This window comes from Bos mutus, chromosome 11 (assembly GCF_027580195.1).
Source record: "Bos mutus isolate GX-2022 chromosome 11, NWIPB_WYAK_1.1, whole genome shotgun sequence".
NCBI classification, from domain to species: Eukaryota; Metazoa; Chordata; class Mammalia; order Artiodactyla; family Bovidae; genus Bos; species Bos mutus.
This window is the reverse complement of record NC_091627.1, coordinates 18,442,710-18,462,244: the sequence shown is the minus strand read 5'-3', so window position 1 is coordinate 18,462,244 and position 19,535 is coordinate 18,442,710. Positions and strand designations below refer to the sequence as shown.

The 19,535-nt window shown below is 45.7% G+C and overlaps 1 protein-coding gene across 1 annotated transcript in view; it reads left to right on the top strand.

Annotated features, from left to right (window-relative positions):
• Positions 1–19,535, top strand: part of MBOAT2 (membrane bound O-acyltransferase domain containing 2) — a 107,842-nt gene that overhangs the window by 31,671 nt on the left and 56,636 nt on the right. The window contains exon 2 of the mRNA XM_070379079.1: positions 16,298–16,443. Within this exon, the coding sequence (XP_070235180.1) occupies positions 16,298–16,443 (146 nt within the window). The remainder of the gene's footprint in view (positions 1–16,297; positions 16,444–19,535) is intronic.

Sequence of the window (19,535 nt, the reverse complement as noted above, 5' to 3'; positions counted from 1 at the left end):
AAGCTAGTCTAGAATCTCTTCACATGTAGCTGACCTGATTTTCTTTCTTGAAGAGTTGTGGGATCTTCCGTTTTTTGATGTTCTTAAATTTCACATTATGTCTGATTACTGATACTTGGTGAGTTTGTTCAGATCGAAGACTCATGTTCTTTAGCTCTGAGAAATCCTCTCGAATTACTTATTAGATAACCTCTCCCTTATTTTGTCTTTGTTGCCATTGTTTTCTTTCTGGACCTCTTATTTATAAGATTTTCACATCTTGGATGAATTCTGTATCTCTTGCTACCTGTGTTTTCTGGAGATTTCCCTCAACTTTATATGTCAACCTCTGATAGATTGTATTTCTCAAAAAATAGTCATAGTGATCTTTCTGGCACGTGTCACTCCCTATCAAGAGGTGGAATGTATTTCCTTGATCCTGGCCAGGTTTGTGACTGCTCCAGCTGACGGAGTACAGTGGAAGTGATGCTGTGTGATGTTGAGGGGTTAGGTCACTGAAAGGCCACAGCTTCTGTTGCTGTGGGTGTGTGTGGCTCTCTGTCTGTCTCAGAATGCTGGTCCTCGGAACCCAGACAGCAGGGCACACGTGATAGGATTTTTGAAAATGAACTTTTAATGTTAGAACAGTTTTAATTTACAGAGAGTTGTGAAGATAGAAAGTTCTTATATAACACGCATCCACTTTTTCCTGTTGTTAATGTGTTACATTAGAATGCTCCTTTACACAATGGGTGAACCAGTATTATACATTATTATTAACCTAAACTGCATGCTTTAGTTGGATTTCCTTAGTTTTTATTTAAGGTCTGTGTGAGTTAATTTGGGGTGTCATTACAAATAACAATGACTGAATGACCTCAACAACATTTCTTTCTCATGTTTCTGGAGGCTGAAGTGTGAGATCTGGTGCCAGTGTGGTGAGGTTCTGGTGAGGCCTCTCTCCCTGGCTTGCAGATGGCTGCCTTTTTGCTCTTGTGTTCATATGGTCTTTCCTCTGTGTTTTGGGGGGCGGGGGTGGGAGGGAGGAAGGGGAGGAGAGACAGGGCAGGAGCTCCCTCTCTGGTATCTGTTCTTAGAAGGGCACCAATCCCATCACAAGGGCCCCACCCTCATGACCTAATTACATCCCAAGGGTTCCATCTCCAGATTCCATCACATCAGGAGTTAGGGCTTCAGTGTGTGAATTGAAAGTAAAAGTGATGGTTGCTCAGTCATGTCCAACTCTTTGTGACCCCATGGACTATATGGTGTATGGAATTCTCCAGGCCAAAATACTGGACTGGGTAGCCTTTCCCTTCTCCCGGGGATCTTCCCAACCCAGGGATCGAACCCAGGTCTCCCACATTGTGACCGGATGCTTTACCAGCTGAACCACAAAGGAAGCCCAAGAATACTGGAGTGGATAGCCTCTCCCTTCTCCAGCGGATCTTCCCGACCCAGGAATCGAACCGGAGTCTCCTGCAATGCAGGCGGATTCTTTACCAACTGAGCTGTGAGGGAAGCCAAGTGTATGAATTGGGGGGAAGGGGGTGGGCACAAATATTCAGTCCATAACAAGGTCCTTCTTGTGACCCAGGACCCTGAGTGGGATAGTCCACACTTAAATTCAGGCGTCATGTTTGTTGGGTTCCTCCAGACTGTGGCAGTTTTTCTCAGATGTCCCTTGTTTTGGATGAGGTGTCCAGCTTTGAGAGTCATCAGGGATTGTGTAGAAAGCCCTTCAGGGGGGTTTGTCTGAGGTTTTCCTCGTGACTGATCTGCCCGGTGGGTGTCTGGGAGATGGAGCCCAGAGGTGCCGGTTACTTCGGTCATGTTGTGTCCAGGGCACGTGCTTTCCACCTGACGTATCGCCACTGGTATTGGCCTGGTCTCCTGGCCGAGGTGGTGCTGCCAGGCCTCTCCAGGGAGGCTTCTCCCTTCTACCCCGACTTTTTTCCACACCGTCATCTGGAAGAAGGCAGCTGAGCAGCCTGCACTGGCAGGGCAGACCCGCCGAGGAGCTGAATGGAGAAATGAGCTTGACTGGTTTCCTTTTCGGAAGACCTTGTTAGCGTGTGGTGCACTGGAGGAGGACCAGGAGGAGCCGAGTGTGTTGGCAACAAAGCAGAAGGCTTGCCCAGGGGCTCCTGAAAGGTGGAGCAGCTGTGACTCCATGATGTCCTGGATACACGAGGAGAGGAGCTGGTGGGGGACGCCCATCTGGTGTGCTTGGCCTAAACAGCTGGGCACACAGTGGGGGCTCAAGGGGGAGGTGGCTTTGGAGCATGCGGAGGGAAGGACCGAGAGCCTCCTCTGGCCGTGTTAGACTCAGGGAGCTGGTCAGACTGGAAGAAGGAATGATGAAGAGACCATTGCCCTTGAGTCTGGAGTTCGGGGTGGAGGGCTAGGGCTCAGGATTCGATTTCCAGAATTCCAACTGTGCTTTCAGACCAAGACTTTGGCTTTGCTAGAGGAGCCTCTGGTAGTTTGATCAGAACGATGAGGAAAATTCAGAATCAAACATCCTTTCTGAGAGCATTGTGTGTAAAAAGAAATGCTGATTTTGGTCAGTATTAGCAGCTCTGTGTCCCAGCTTTTAGAGCCAGCCCAGTGGTGGAAGATTCAGAATTCGATTTGGACATCTTACAGCTTTTTGGGAAAAGATGGGAAATTTTTAGTTTTTGTCCCTGAGGAACTGTGTACATATATTTTGGGGCTGCAAAGACAGCCAGTTGTGTTTTCTCCTCTTCAGAGGGAAGCCGGGTCGGGGTCGGAGCCTCCATCCAGCTGGATTTCCATGTGGCCGCCGCCTGTGGCTTGGTCTTCTCTCAGGCAGGATGCCGGCCCCTTCCGGCTTCCTTCTGCTCTTGCTCCCTCTCCTGTGACCCGTGGGGTGACTACCTTTCCTGTCTTGATCTCTCTCCTGGTGATGATGAAGAGAGGGAGGTGGAAGGATTTGCATCATATGGGGCCGTGATAGGACTTTCTAAAGATCTTTGACAGTCGTCCATCAGATTACATAACACTCGACTGGTGGTGCTGATGACTTAGGTATAAGCTGCTGCATTCGTGGAACTTGGGCTTCCCCGGTGGCTCAGCAGAAAAGAATCCAACTGCAATGCAGGAGACATGGGTTCGATCCCTGGGTCAGGAGGATTCCCTGGAGGAGGGCCCGGCAACCCACTCCAGTATTCTCGCCTGGAGAATCCCATGGACAGAGGAGCCTGGCAGGCTACAGTCCATGGGGATGCAGAGTCGGACACAACTGAACGACTAAGCACAGCACAGCACATGGTTCTTTCATTTTTCTCCCCCAAAGTTCTGTGCTTGTTTGTAGAGCGTTTTTGTACTGGTGCATCTTACCTTTTCTGGGGAGTTGTTTATAGGAAACAGGTTTGCAGGAGATGATACACCAGTACCGCGTGCTCTTAGAGGATGAGGGATCCTCACCCTTGCCCCCAGCTTCAGGAAAACCTTCCTGAGCTCCCTGGGTGCCCTTCTTGCCCCTCTTAGGGCTCATCCAGGAGAGAGGAGTCACTGTTGGAATCTGGGGTTTATCATCTCCTTGCTTTTCTTCATAGTGTTAACCACGACATAACGTTTAGTTTTGCCCAGTTTTGACTTTTGACCTTTATGCAGATGATGCATACTGTATGTTTTCTTCTCTGTCTTACTTCTTCCATCAGGCTGCATTTGTGTTGGTGGCTGTAGCTGCGGTTCTTACATTTCCACCCTGGTCTGGTGTGAATACACTCTCACTTGTTTGTGTCCTCCTGTCCAAGGATGTTTGCGTGGTTTCTGGGTTTTACTGTATAAATAATGCTTCCATGGACGTTCTTGTTCACAGGTTCTTGTCACATGAACAAGAACCTGTGAGAGTTTCTCTAAGTTTATTTCCTTATGGGTCAAGTTATGGTCATGGAAAATGTATCTTTAACTTGGCTAAATAATGCCAAGCTGTTTTCCAAAGTGGTTATAACCAGAATACACAGCCGGGAATTCAGTTTCTTTCATTCCTCATCCATACCAGCACCTGGCTCCTACTGTTACCAGATTGATAAATTTTGGCCAGTCTCATGGGCGTGAAAAAATACTTTGTGATTTTACTTTTCCTTACTCCTAAACAAGTGAGGTTACTGTGTTTTCATATAGTTCCTGGCGATTTGTCTTTCCTCTGCTGTGAAGTGTTTAGTCCTGTCTTCTGCCTGTTTTTAAACTGGATAGTTGTTTCTTTAAAAAAAATTTTTTTAAAGAATATTTCTAGTAATTCTATCCTATCCTGTATTAAAAGCTTCCTGGTGGCTCAGATGGTAAAGAATCTTCCTGCAAGGCAGGAGACATGGGTTCGATCCCTGGTTTGGGGAGATCCCGGGAGAAGTGAATGGCAACCCGCTCCAGTATTCTTGCCTGGAGAATCCCATGGACAGAGAAGCCTGGCAGGCTACAGTCCATGGGGTTGCAGAGAGTGGGACACAACTGGCGACTAACACTTTTATCCTGTGTTAGTTATACCTGTATTTTTAAAACTATGTATTTATTTATTGTCTGTGCTGGGCCTTATTGCAGCATGCAGGGTCTTTGATCTTTGTTGTGGCATGCAGGATCTTTTTAGGGACAGCGAACAAGATCTAGTTTCCTGACCAGGGATCAAACCGGGGCGCCCTGCACTGGGAGCACAGAATGTTGGCCACTGGACCACCAGGGGAGTTTTGTCTTTTTCATCTTGGTTTTTAGAGGTTCTCTCTGTTTTGGATTCTTCATTATATGTAATGCAGAATATCTTCTCCCCGTTTGTAGCTTGATTTTCCATTTTCCTATGGTGTCTTCCAATGAAGACATCCTTGATTATTTATTTTAAAAAGTAATTTTAAAAATCAAAAAGTTGTGATAACGTGTACATATATAAAATTTAGCATCTTAACCATTTTTAACTGTATGGTTCAGTAGGGTTAAGGATATTCACATTGTTGTATGACAGATCTCCAGAACTTTTTCATCTTGTAACATGGGAACTGTGCACCCATTAAACAACTCTCTTTTCCTCCTTCCTCCAACCCCCGGTAACCATGAACTTACTCACTCTCTGTGGGTTTGATTGTTTTACATGCTTGGTGTAAGCTCTTGGAGCTTTTTGGCCGCATCATGGAGCTCCCCTCCGGGGGTCTGAACCAGCCAGCCAGGTAGGCAGACTGTCAGGTAAAGGATCAGAAGAGTCCATCATGTTTTGTTTGGGTTTAGGGAATATATTTCATGATCTAGAAGAGTGGACAGAGATTACTCTTATTTTCATATTAAGAAACTGTTGTATAAAGTGATATAAATGTGATATACTGTGGTATAAAGTGATGGATGCCAGAGGTGACCCAGTCAGGGCTGGAGTGGGGGTTTCTGTTGATGGTCTGTTAGGTGGTAACAAGCTGCTTCATTTAGACCCGCAGCCCAGTCTCTTCTGTGCTCTTTGTCATGTGTGGTTCCTAGCCAGCTGGTTGCATGCCCCTTGGCTTATCCTTCGAGGACAACGTCTGTTAAAGTCAGGGGTTCACAGACTTGGACTGTTCTAACTTTAATCGGGGATGTGTGCTCACAACGCACCTCCAGACAGAGCTGCTTTCTTGTGAGTCATAAACACCACCTTCGATGACTTAATTATGGGACTTTGTTGGCTCTGTGGTGCTGCTTAATATTCACCTCAGAGTTGGTGTAAATATTTGGTAATCTGGATGTGCAGATGGTCTGCCAGCTGTGGCTTCCTTTCGAGCCTGGGAGCAGGAACTTGTTAGTGGTTTTCATGGAGTCTCTGCATCAGGACTGGTGGAGCCTGGCCTCCCAGGACCCCCACGTGACTGGACGCAGGTGCATCTCTTGCGGCTGACTTAGCACCTGTCACTGTGGCGTTTGGAGGTCAATTACTTACTGTGATTTGGATCCAGGAATTACTTTTCAGCTCAGGCTTAAAATAAAAAGACATCAAGCAACAGAAGGACGAGATGATACATAAATTTGGAATAATATTGTGACTGGAATAAGATAACAAAACTCGAGTTTGCAAGTATTTAACACACATGTGCTAAGTGCTGGTCATATGTCAGAAATAGATGCTGAGAAATAAAATAGACAAAAATCCCTGTTTTAATGAATGTGCATTCTAGGGATATCTTAATGAGTGACTCTAGGGTAATTCACAGTGCATGACAGCATGAGGCACAATGATTGATGATTTTCTGGGTAGCAATATCTGAAACCTTTAAAAATTCTAAAAAAAAAAAGTTCAAAGTGCTTACATTGGCCCATTCACTAATGTATTCTTTAAGTGCTTAATGGCTAAGTAATTCTAAAGGGAAGGAGTTCATAACCAAAGCTAAGCATTAAATGTTAGTACTTTTTATGTTGACATGATTGTTATTGAAAAGTATACTGTTTTTGATGGGAAGCAGTATTATTTCAAAATCAAGACATTTGTAAGTTGGTATTGTATTGAACTGAAATCTGATGATAATGAGGCAGCCCGGGAGAAAAGTGAGTTTTTTGCATCATTTGAAGCCTTTTATAATTAATAGGATAATGGAAATTGACTTTTTTTTTAGGATAGGTACTTTTTACTCAGTAGCACTTAGGTCCCCATGGACTGTAGCCTGCCAGGCTACCTTATCCATAGTATATGTTAAAAAACGATTGAGTAGCACAGGAAACTATATTGAATATCCTGAGATAAACCTAGTGGAAAAGCATGTAAAAAAGGAATATATGTGGGACTTCCCTCATGGTCCAGTGGTTAAGACTTTGTCTTCCAGTGCCAGAGGATATGGGTTTGATCCCTGGTCTGGGAGCTAAGATCCCACATGCCTCATGGCCAAAAAACCAAAACATAATACAGATGCAAGCCAGGACTTTAAAAAATGGTCCACACTAAAAAAACAACTTTAAAAAAAGGAACATATATACGTGTATAACAGTCACTGCTGCACAGCAGAGGTTGGTGCAGTGTTGTAAATCAGCTATACTGTGGTAAAAAATTAAAAAAAAAGATTGGGAATGCTGCTTTAGCTTGGAAGATGTAGGGGGCTTTTGAAGATGTGATGTTTGAGTTCTGATGTGGAGGGTGCAGTGTCCTGTCTGCGTTGTGTGCATTTCAGGTGGGGGTTGGGGAGCCTTTGGCCTTGAGGTGGAGACTGATCTGCTGTTGGTCACTGTGGATCAGTTCGCCTTTTCTAGAAATTGATATAAATAGAATCATTCTCTTCTTTTGTTCTAAATTCTTTTATAAACTTAAATTATTCTGAGATTCATCTATGTGGTGTGTGTCACAATAGTTCATTCCTTTTTCTTGCTAAGTAATATCCTCTGTGTGAATGTGCTATGATTTGTTTATTCAGTCAGTGTGAATTTAGATTCCTCTTCCTTTTTCCCTTCAGTAGTTCTTCTGCTTTGCTAATATTATTTATAACCACCTAAGAGATAAACATTTCACACACTAGCACACTCTTTCTCACTCCAAACACTCCCAGTAAAAGGGGAGATGCCTCCTTGTTCTTATATTTATTCCTCTTTATCCTGTTAAGTGATGAGCTCCTAGTCAGTCACTCGTCAGAGGACACTCAACAAGCCCTGTTGATGGGAAGCAGACCAGCCTCTTTGTGTCTGTGCTGTGTGTGATATTTTGGGATGTGTGTATGGCAAGTTTATTTTATCTGGATTCAGCTTGTTTCTGCAGATTGCTTTTACTTGAGCTTCATAATTTAGCAGCTGTAGATGCAATTAATCGAATACGTTTTAATTTCACAGGTGGACAGAAACAAATTCCTTCTTAGATGATAGGAATCTTGTATAGATGGCAAGACTGAAATTAAATATGCTCTCGTTAACATGGTAGGTAGGAGATAGGTCCTTTTCATTGCTGGCATCTTGATTAAATCCCTTGCTTTCTGCTTCTGTTTTTGGTGCCTTTGAAAAAGCTGACTGCTTTTTTGGTTTCTGCAGATGATCTGAGAATACGCTTCAGAATCTGTCAGTTAATGAACCCCCGGGAGTCTGGCTGTTTTTAACGATGTTGAATTTAGCTTGGAGTAGGAGGCTAGGGGATGTCTGGGCTTTCACCTTGCAGCTCTCCATGCTGTTGTCTGGGGAGGATGAGAGGAGAACACTTAAGGGACAGGCCTGTCCTGGTGGTCGTGGGTCTTTGCTGGCTGAACCCGGTGTGTTTTGCTTTTGTGGGATTAGGACAGACAGTTGCTGTATAATCTGGGAGCCAGGATGGAGTCCCAGAGGCCTGCCTGATGCCAGTCCCCTTTCTCCCAGCCCCTCCGTGGCCATCATTGTTCGCGTTGGTGTGTGTCTTCTTGGCACCTCTCCATTTTCTGAGTGCGGAATCTGCCTTGTCTGTGTTGTTTCTTCTGCCTAAACAGTAATTGTCTACAGAATGTTCAGTAGAATGCGTCAGGTCTCTAAGAAAGAAGGTGAAATACGAGCTGTTACAGTTTGAGTGCCAGTGGGCTTCCCAGGTGGCACTAGTGGCAGAGAATCCACCTGGTGATGCAGGAAACACAGGAGGTGTGGGTTTGATCACTGGGTCGGGAAGATCCCCTGGAAGCGGAAATGGCAGCATACTCCAGTATTCTTGCCTGGAAAATTCCATGGACAGAGGAGCCTGGTGGGCTACAGTCAGTGGGGTTGCAAAGAGTCAGACACGACTTAGCAGCTGAACAAAAAAAAAAAGTAGTTTTACCACTCACATGGGCATCCCCACACAATATGGTTGATTGCTTGTTTGTGGGAACGTTTTATAAATATATGTTTATGTGTTGTATGTGTTCCTCTGAGTTAAATTCAAGAGATGTATGCTTCTTTCATATAGAGCATGTGTTTAGTCCCTATGCTGTAAGAAGCTGTAATTTTTCACTTTCATTGTCTGTGTGGTTACCTATTGTATGACTGTACCACAGTATATTTAGCCATTTTGCTGGTGGTAATGGGCGTTGGGTTTTTTCTGGCACTTGGCTATTAGGAACAGCACAGTTCCGAACATTCTTGATCATGTCTCCAGGCCCTACATAGTGGCCTGGCTGAGTCACAGGGAGTGAGTAGCTATAGTCCTGTAAGAAGACGCTTAGCTGTGCCCTCAAGTGTTTGGGTCAGCGTGTGTGAGAGACCCCATCACTCCACACCTGTATTGTCAGACTTCGAAACATTTGGCAATCTGGTATATAATGGTATCTTATGTGGATTTAATTTATATTATTTCCTAGAGATTTAAAGAATGGTTTTTGCATTGCATTTGGGCTCCATCATATCTACTTGACTTTGAGGTTGGTTGATGAGGACACATTTCTGAAACATAAAGCATACCAGCTTTGCCTGGGGAATTAAAAAAAAATGAATTTGAAGTTCTGTTTCAGACCAGGTGCGGGCTTGGTGGGATGTGGGCTGGGGGCGTCTCGTGAACCGTGGGGTGGCCTGGGTTGGGGGCCAGCGGCCCAAGTTAACTGACTTTCCAACGCTTGGAGCCTCCACGTGATCCGGCCGCCGGGCGGAGCCTAGTTGGGCCATGGCGATGCTTCTACCCACCCTACCACTCGCGCCCCTGCCTGAAGGCTTGGCCCTGATCCCCTTATCCACGCTGACTGATTTGAAGGTGCGTGGCGTCTCCTCGTTCTCGGCCGCTATGTGTCCCTCTGCGGAGGGCCACTCCCCCGCCCCAGCCAAGCCCCTAGTCTATTTCCAGTTCAGACCTGCCTTCCTCTGAAAGCAGGACCCTGTCTACCCATATATCCCGCTACCCCTGCTCTCCACTGTTTGGGCACCATGTTTTTTTCTCTCAGAGCAACATTTTTCACTCTTGGTAGTTTTTTCTTGTGTAATTGTTGGATTGTCGTCTGAATTTCATGCAGCATACAGTTGTCAGATCATGCTCCTTAGTGGTTCTCAGAACGTGACCCATCAGCAACTTCAGCTTCACCTGGACATTTGTTGGAAATGTAAATTTGTGAGTCCCATCCCAGCCCTGCTGAATCAGAAGCTCTGGCAGATGGGCTGTGTGTGTGCTTAGTCTTGTCAGCCATCTTCTACTCTTTGTGACCCTATGGGCCATAGCCCACCAGGCTCCTCTGTCCATGGTTCTCCAGATAAGAATACTGGAGTGTTTTGCCATTTCCTCCTCCAGGGGATCTTACCAACAGGTATGGAACCCACGTCTCTTATGTCTCCTGCATTTGGCAGGCAAGTTCTTTATCACTCACACCACCTGGGAAGCCCAGGAGTCTTTAAAGAAACCCTCCAGGTGATGCCACCCTATTATAATAAACTCTTGAGAACCACTGCTCTGGAACAGGGTGCCAGAACATAGTTAAAACCTCAGTATATACTTGCTGTGGAGAAGGCAATGGCAACCCACTCCAGTACTCTTGCCTGGAAAATCCCATGGACAGAGGAGCCTGGTAGGCTGCAGTCCACGGGTTGCGAAGAGTCAGACACGACTGAGCGACTTCACTTCACTTTCACTTTCAGACTAGGGGAATAAAAATTCTGGAGCAAGTATTCAAGAATCTAGTTCTAGTCAGCGGTGTAGCTGGTTACTGAACAGCTGGACTTACACTTACCTGGATACAAGCACAGTGCTGAGGATGCTACAGGTTGTGTCTGTGGGGCCTCGAGGACCCCTCTGATCCTTGTCCACGGGCTCTGTGCCTCGTTTCCCCAGCTCTGCCCCTATAGGGTCTCCCCAAGACAGCCTGTTTGCCTTGTGAGCCAGTGGCTGAGGATGTAAGTGTGCTATCCAAAAGCCTTTTATACTGATATAAAAGTACCGTTAGATATAATTTGTCTTCCACTGATAGAGATACAGAGGCAGTAGCTGATTTGGGGGGTACTTCTGTTATTTGTTGAGTATTGCACATCGTTTTAAAAAGTTTTATTGAAGTAGAGTTGATTTACCATGTTGTGTGAATTTCTGTACAGCACAGCGATTCAGTTATACATATATGCATATTTATCACAAGATACTGAGTATAGTTCCCTGTGCTATACAGTAGGACCTTTTTGTTTATCCATTCTGTATATAGTAGTTTGCATCTGCCTATCCCAAACCCTCAATCCCTCCCTCCCCCACACCCTCCCCCTCAGCAGCCACAAGTCTGTTCCCTCCCTATGTCTGTGAGCCTGTTTCTGTTTCGTCACTTCAGTTCAGTTCAGTCGTGTCCGATTTTTCACGACCTGCAGCACGCCAGGCTTCCCTGTCCATCACCAACTCCCAGAGTTTACTCAAACTCATGTTCATCGAGTTAGTGATGCCATCCAATCATCTCATCCTCTGTTAAACCCTTCTCCTCCCACCTTCAGTCTTTCCCAGCATCAGAGTCTTTTCCAGTGAGTCAGTTCTTCACATCAGGTGGCCAGAGTATTGGTGTTTCAGCTTCAGCATCAGTCCTTCCAATGAGTATTCATGGTTGATCTCCTTTAGGATGGACTGGTTGGATCTCCTTGCAGTCCAAGGGACTCTGAAGAGTCTTCTCCAACACCACAGTTCAAAAGCATCAATTCTTCGGTGCTCAGCTTTCTTTATGGTCCAACTTTCACATCCACACCTGACTATTGGGGAAAAATAGCTTTAACTAGATGGACCTTTGTTGGTAGATAGATTCATTTGCTTCATATTTTAGATTCCACATGTACGTGACATCAGGTGGTACTTGTCTTTCTAGTGTTGCCCTTCATGTTGAGCTGCCTTGAAATTTAAGGTTTTTCTTCATGTAAGTCAGTTGTTGGCTCATTATGGAATGCCGAGCTCTGACGTGGAGCTAATTAACTTGTATGGCATGGGTGGCAGTTTACACATTTTTTCATACGAGGTGTAGCTGTTGGTTTGGTGTGTCCGTGGGAGGAGGTCCTCCTCTGATGTCACTATCTTGGACCCTTCCTTCCCTAAATGCTTTTATAAATTTATTTTAGAGCATTATTAATAATTTCTTCGAATAACCTTAAAAATAAGTGACTCTTACTGTTAGTTCTTTTGTTGTTGTTCCGTCATTCAGTCGTGTCCGACTCTTTTTTGACCCCATGGACTGCAGCCCACCAGGCTCCTCGTCCATGGGATTCTCCAGGCAAGGATACTGGTGTGGGTTGCCATTTTCTTCTCCAGGGTATCTTCCTGGACCAGGGATCCAACCCTCATCTCCTGCATTGGCAGGCGGGTTCTTTACCATTGCACCACCAGGGAAGCCCTGCTATTTCTTTGGAGTGGCATAAATTTACCGAGGAGCAGGCTTTAAGCCTGTGTGCATGGACACTGCCTTAATTGTGAGATTGAACCATATCATTTCATGTCAAAGAAAATTCTTCTCTCACCCCCTCATGTGAAGCACGCTCCTTAGAAGGCATCTTCCAGTGTGCCTACAACAGCTGTTTTATTAGGTACTTCTGTGTGCAACTTTTCACTAAAGGCTTCTTTTGTATAAAATGGGAAGTGTTACAGAGGAGTCTTAAATGAGCTAGAGTTTTCACCCTTGCTTCTTTCTCTGTCCTGTGCCCTGCTTCCCCTCTCACCCCCCTCACTCCCAAACTTCTTGGGGGCAGTTTCTTTGAAGGCACATCAGGTCATTTGTGTAGGTATATTTTCAGAAAAATGGTGTTGAAAAAAAGGAACATAAAGTTGTTTCAGTCTAAATTTCTTTCCATTTGGAAGAAAACTTGTGCGAAGGATTGACCCATAACAGCGGGAACAAGTGTACACAGGCTTGTGTGTGTGTTATTGTGTGTATTAGGTGTTGGCATTTTGTTAACCAGAATGGACGTATTTTGCAGATCACAGATTCCTGTGGTCCTGCCCTTAGCCATCAAGTTGGACCTTTGAACGTTCTGTAGAAGTAGAGAGGCAGCCGGGGAGCAGTCTAGACACAGACGTGGGTTGGAGCCTGGGGTGCTCACTGTTACTGTAGGTGTCCTTGAGCTGGTGGAGTGAACTGGGGAAGCAGCCCCACGTTTCACGGATCAAAGGATAGAAGCAGGGGAGAGTGCCCGCACACGTTGGGTCTCCATCCCGGCCTTGTAGGTCCCTTCCTTCTTGTTCTCTCTCCTCTCCAGCATGCGTTGCCTCCCCTGACCTACCCCACACATGAAACAATGACTAAGACATGGTTTCAATTCACAAGTGCTATTTGGACATCTGGGTGTGTACCCTTTCCTTCTGTATAAAGGAACAGTCTGGATATTCCCACCTGCCTGTCCTAGAGGTTTTTTGCTTGATATCAATTGTGCTAGTCCCTCCTCCTGGAGCTCCCACCATCATCTGATGGGCTGAATCCGTCTCCTTTGCAGCCCGGCTCTCCAAGGCCTGGGTACCAGGTGTGCCTCGGGCTCCTCCCATCAGGGTGATCGACGGCACCTGCTCCCGGGGTTCACTCCCGGGCACTCGAGCTGAACCCTAGTTCTCTGTGCTTTTGGAGCAGGAGCCCGCTTTACGCATCTAGGTGTCTGTCCCCTGCACAGTGGTCCTGGCCCCTCGTGGATCAGGTCTGAATTATTCACCGCCGGGTTATCTAAATCCAGAGACCTCGCTTGCTCATCTGTGGCCTTCTGCCCTGGACGTGCTGTCACCAGGCTCCCTGGGGAAGCTGCAGTTGCCAACTCAGGCGGCTGGTCTCAGCTCTTGCTCCCTGTGGCCTGACGGTGCCTCATGAGCCTCCTCTTGCCCTGCTCCACACAGCACGCTGTCCTTGCAGCCCTGACCTTGCCGGGCCATGGCTTGCAGGCTGTGGGGTTCTGCCCTGGGTCCCCCATCTCTTCTGCTGCGTGCATCACTTTCAGACGCCCATCTGCTCTGAGGGCCTAGACATGCTCCCCAAGTGTATGCATTGGCCTTCCCCCGCCCCAACTCCCGCCCCATGCTCTGGGACTGAGCGCAGGCGAGGGGGGTTCATTCTCCCCTGGACCCTTGCGCCCCGCATGGGCTCATGTCTCCATCCCCTGGTACTGGCAGCCTCTCTTGGCGTCTCAGGCCCCGGTCAGTGCCCCAACGGCCTGAGCCTTCTCTGAACCCGCTCAGCCCTCCTGGCTCAAGGAGGCCGGACCAGCCACGGCCTCTAGCCTGTTCCGTGCACCCCTCGCTCTGTCTCCAGTCGGCGGGCACAGAGCTTGGGTTCCATCACTCACTCATTAAATCACCTGTGTTTCTGCATCATGCATGGCCTCAACCCTGAGTGCCTCCTCGTGGCATGCAGAGCCTCACCGTCTCCGAACAGAGCCCCCCGCCTCCTGCCGCATTCCGGACCCCCTCCCCCCCCCGCCCCCCACCCATCCTGACTCCCTCCCCCCCTCCCCCGTCCCCGCATCCTGAACCCCGCCCCCTCCACCAGCTCCCGCACCAGCTCCCGCATTCTGACCCCTCACCCTTCCCTCCTCCCTCCGCACCACCCAGTGCTTCCTTCACCTTGGGTTCTTTGGTTTTTGTTTCTGACACCACCGTGGTTCTCACCCCTGGAGGATGACTGGGACCTGTGTTCTTCTTTTTGAGTTGTCAACTTTGGCGCCTGTCCCCAAAGATACCTGTTCAGTGTCTGGAGTGTGAGGTCTGATCTCATTCTCTTTACCTGTAACATGAGTGTGTTGAAACGAATGGTTATAGAGGTAACAGAATTCTGCGTGCGGTGGTTCTGGAATGCTTCTATAGTAACTCACGGTTTGTCTTAGGTTAGACAAGTGCGAAAAGAGAGGGAGGGCGCGCGGCCTCGGTGCCTCCTGCGCCCCGCTGTCGTTGTGCTCATGTCACCTGCTCGGTGAGCCACTCCTTCACGCGCGCTCCTTTAGGGTGTTCTCAAAGTGCTTTCTGCCCAGCCTTTAATAACTGAGTTGACGTTCCTTCCATGTGTACGTGCTTCCTTTTTTCATTAGATTCTGAATCCATCCAGGGCGGGCAGTGAGACTTATGCAATTTATGACTCCTATGCTCTGCCCAGAATAGATGCTCCATGCATTTTTGTTTCGTTACAACATATTTGAAAGAAAGTTTTTAAACTGTAGGATGCTTTGTAGATGTGAATAATTCTTAATGTCTGTATTCATTTTTCTGGTATATCTACTTTTCGCTTAATTAAAAAAGTGTTCTTGGAACCCTTTAGGAGAAAAAAAAGTGCTTATTAGAACCTGTTGGAATGACATTTTGGTTGTACTGAGTTTAACTGTTTCAAAGAACAATTGTCTCTCAGGCAATGTACAACAATGTCCAACTGTTTTTCTCCTTGTAATGCAAGAAAAAGCACATAGCTCTCTGTGTCTCTGGGCAGAGATATCTCTGTGGATCTGTGGCGGCACTGACGTACGGCCGGGTGATTTATTCCTAATTTAGCTTTCTGAAACAGTGGTTTTGTTGTTGTTGTGTGTTTCTTACAGGTTCCTAATGTCAAATGGATTTTTCTTTTATTTGTAGATTTTAAGACCTATGTTTCTTCGTGTTCTAGGAGAACCTACTCGTAAGAGACAGAAAAGGAGGTTTTTCTCGAGTCTTTAATACCACAGGAGAGGCTTGTTTGTAGTCTTTTTAAAAAAAATCATTTTATGAGGGCAAAAGAAATGTTAAGAAGGGAGAAAAAGGAGCTGCAGTCCTGTTAACCAGCTTGTAAATCATTCCTGTAAATCGAGGGCGATGTTGTCCCTATTGTTATGAGGATGTTTAAGGACTGGCCTTGATGGGCCCAGCGGTGGTCGCTTTCTCTCATGGCTTTCCGGGGGCTCCTTCCTCTTGTTCACCTGCTGACCTCCTGGACCAGTCCCTGAGGCCCCTGGAGCTGAGACACGTAGTTCCTCTCAGCGCTGGCTTTAGACCAGCAGCATCCCCTTGACTCCTCTGGCAGGGATGCCACCAAACTCCTAACGGCAGAGGGTACATCCCACATACTCTCAAGGATCTTGACTGGATCTTAACCCAGAGGAGTTTAGAAGCTCAGAACCCTTCTTGTCGACCAGTTACAGAGTCGCCCAAGTCATTAAAATAAGTTTATCTTTCCCTCTAACCATGTGGTACTCTGTGCTTTCCATTTCTGCGTCTGCATCCCCGTGTCTTCCAGATTCTTCCCGGGCCCCTCGCAGCCTCTCCCACGCTGGGCACCAGTGTCCCTGTTGCGTGTAGCACTGACGTGTGCATCAGCCCTTCCCTTTGAACTTGAGGCTGTCATCCTGGGAAAGACGCCCTGGTTTTTGTTTTCGTTTCTTTAGCAAACTGGAAGATCTTAATTTTAAGTAACTTTGGTGTTTTTGTCATGAGAATTTTAATGTAACATCAAATGAAAAATTCGAGTCTGTGTTGCTAATACAAAATTTTAATTTTTCTTTGCAGGTCAACTTTGTAGTGTGCCAACTCTTTGCCTTGCTAGCAGCCATTTGGTTTCGAACTTACCTACATTCAAGCAAAACTAGCTCTTTTATAAGACATGTCGTTGCTACCCTTTTGGGCCTTTATCTTGCACTTTTTTGCTTTGGATGGTAAGTAATTATTTTGATCATATTTAATGAAGATTTTGGATGTCTTTGTGAATTGAGTGTGTAGAAAAATACACTATGTAGAGTTTTGCCCTTATATTTACCTATAACGTTTTACATTTTTTATTTTTAATAGAAAAGATAAAGAGTGGAAAGTGGGCTCTCTCTCTTCAATTTGGGCTCAGAGGACAGTTTACTGTTTATAACTTATGAAAAAGGACAGATGAAGAAAAAAGACATTAAGACATTTTATTCTGTCATGAGTAGCTCTTCTACCTATTTTGAGATCTTTTATGCCAGGAACAAATGAACCATTTAAAATAACTTGTTCCTTTCTGTGCAAGTGGCGTAAGAGGCTGGTAAAGCCCATCAATAGAACTCTGTTATCATTTTTTATATTCTACCATTAGCTGAATGAGGTTTTTGGTTGGGTTGGTTTTGGTGGGGAAGAATTATTTATGAATGGAAAGCTTTTATTTATGGCCCTTCAGATGCTCCATGTGTCTGTGTTTCTTCCACTTTGCTCCTTTCTTCACTATCAGGACTATTCTTGTAATAAATACAGACACACCATAGTTCCTCTTTGTCTCAGATGACGGTGGTTGTAGGAGGAAAGCACAGTGTCTTGGCTAAACAGCAGAGATACTCAGTAGAAGGATTCTTGGTGATTCCTCCTGAATTTTCCTTCTTCTTGTTGTTCAGTTGCTCAGTTGTGTCTGACTCTTTGTGACCCTGCAGACTGCAGCATGCCAGGCTTCCCTGTCCTTCACCATCTCCTTCTTAACTGAGAGCTTATGCTGCTGGCTCACTGGCTATGTTTGCTCTTTGGCAGATTGTTGTTTGAGATGTAGATTCCCTGAGAGAATGCCAGTGCAGCTGCTTGATGGATGTTTAGGGTAGTTCCTGTTGTGGGGTTGTAGACTTGTAGATTTTGACGATGACTCCGTGTTTGTTCTGGGAGGTTGTTTTTGATTCTTACCCCACTCCAGTACTCTTGCCTGGAAAATCCCATGGATGGAGGAGCCTGATGGGCTGCAGTCGATGGGGTCGCGAAGAGTCAGACACAACTGAGCAGCTTCACTTTCACTTTTCACTTTCATGCATTGGAGAAGGAAATGGCAACCCACTCCAGTATTCTTGCCTGGAGAATCCCAGGGACGGGGGAGCCTGGTGGGCTGCCATCTATGCGGTCGCACAAAGTCAGACACGACTGAAGCGACTTAGCAGCAGCAGCAGGGCTGAAATATACTGGTATTTCTTAATCTAGTTTTTCCCTTTGGCAACCGTACATGTGTCCTAGAAACTCATGAAAATTCAATTAGGGATTATTTATTCCTTCTCGGCCTTGCTGCCCTGTGACCAGTCCTCTGATAGGCCCTGCCAGTGGTAGGCGTGTGTGGAGTCCCTGGGTTTCTGTGTGATTTCTTAAATCAGATCTAGGCATGGTTTCTCCCCTTCCTTGATAACATCAAAGTTTTGTTCAGTTTCTCAGGGGATTTCTATTTAAACTTATCTTAAATCATGCCATGGGTGTGTATGTGTGTGTGTTTAACTTTGTATCACAGAGCTTTTCAAATGCAAAAAGAACAGAAAATAATAGAATGAACCCTCAAAGGCACATTATCCAGCTTCAACAATTGTTAAAATTCCATCATTCCTATTTCATTCTTTCCTCAACTTATTTTTCTGCAATATTTTCAAGCATATTCCACTTTACACATTTTACCCATACATACGTCAGTGTTCAACGTGTATTTTGTCGGCATTTTTTTTTCATTAAAAATTTATTTTATTTTGTTTTTAATTGGAGGATAATTACAATATTGTGTTGTTTTCTGCCATACATCAACATGAATCAGCCACAGGTATACATATGTCCTGTCCCTCTTAAACCTCCCTCCCTCCTTTCTCCCCATCCCTCCCCTCTAGGTTGTCACAGAACACCTGACTTGAGCTCCCTGAATCATATAGCAAATTTCCACTGGCTGTCCCTTTTATACATGGTAATGTATATGGTTACATGCTATTCTCTCTAATATCCCACCTTCTCTCTCCCCAACTATGTCCAAAAGTCTTTTCTCTATGTCTGCATTTCCACTTTCAGCAGCATGTTGTAAGGGGTGGGGAAGGCTTGTCCAAAGTGACCAGCTCCAGACACCCTTCATTTTGTGGTCTGTGGACACAGAGAAGACCGAGATGTCATCCGTGTTTCCTGGGCCCGTGTGACTGGGAGTCCTGCTGGAGGGAGAGGTGTTTACTGATGGGGGAGGGTGCTTTCTTGCTGTGATATCTTCTCAGATACTCTATCCCAGTGTCCCGAGGAGCTCACCGTGAGGTCAAGTGGTCATAAGTATGTCAATTTATATGTGATAACTAGGATTTTAAAAAAGCGTACTCTATTCTTTCCTTGAAGGAGAAACTTCTTATGTTCCTTTCTTTGGGAAAAGATTGTTTATGCCTCTGCACCAGGTAAAAGATAATTCTCTGCTACTTGATATAAGTGGGGAAGTAGAGTGTCCTTCTGGATTGCATTTTAGCACTTTGTTTTGTTAGCCTCAAAGGCAATCCTATCTCCTATTGATTTTGACAAGTTGTCTTTTGGAAGACTGTGTTAGTGGTTACCTAAATATAATTGACTCTTACCTACTTGTATTTGGCCTCAGCTTTTTTTTTTTGAACCATCATCTATAAATTTCTTTTAACTGAGAATTAGTTTATACTTTTAATTACTTGTTTAGCTGTTTGACAGCAGTGCAGGGTAGTGGACTGGAGCTTAGACTGAATCCAGACAGACCTGGATTCCACGGTGGGTGCCTCAGCCTGGCAGCGCTGTGACTGGACACGTTATTCAGCCTGGTTAGCATCACTTTTCTCTCCTGTAAAATGGAACCAGTGATGGTGGTCAGGTCTGAAAGACATAATAGGCAGAAGGGAGCTTAGCACAGTAGCTAGTTCCTTTTTGTTTCAGTTTATGGACACACATGTTTTTCTGATTGGTGGCTTTCTGGTTATATAGTAGCATTCCAGGCCAACATTGTTTCCGTGTGTGTGTGTTTCTTTGTGTGTGGGTGTGTGTGTTAGGCAGAGGCAGAGGC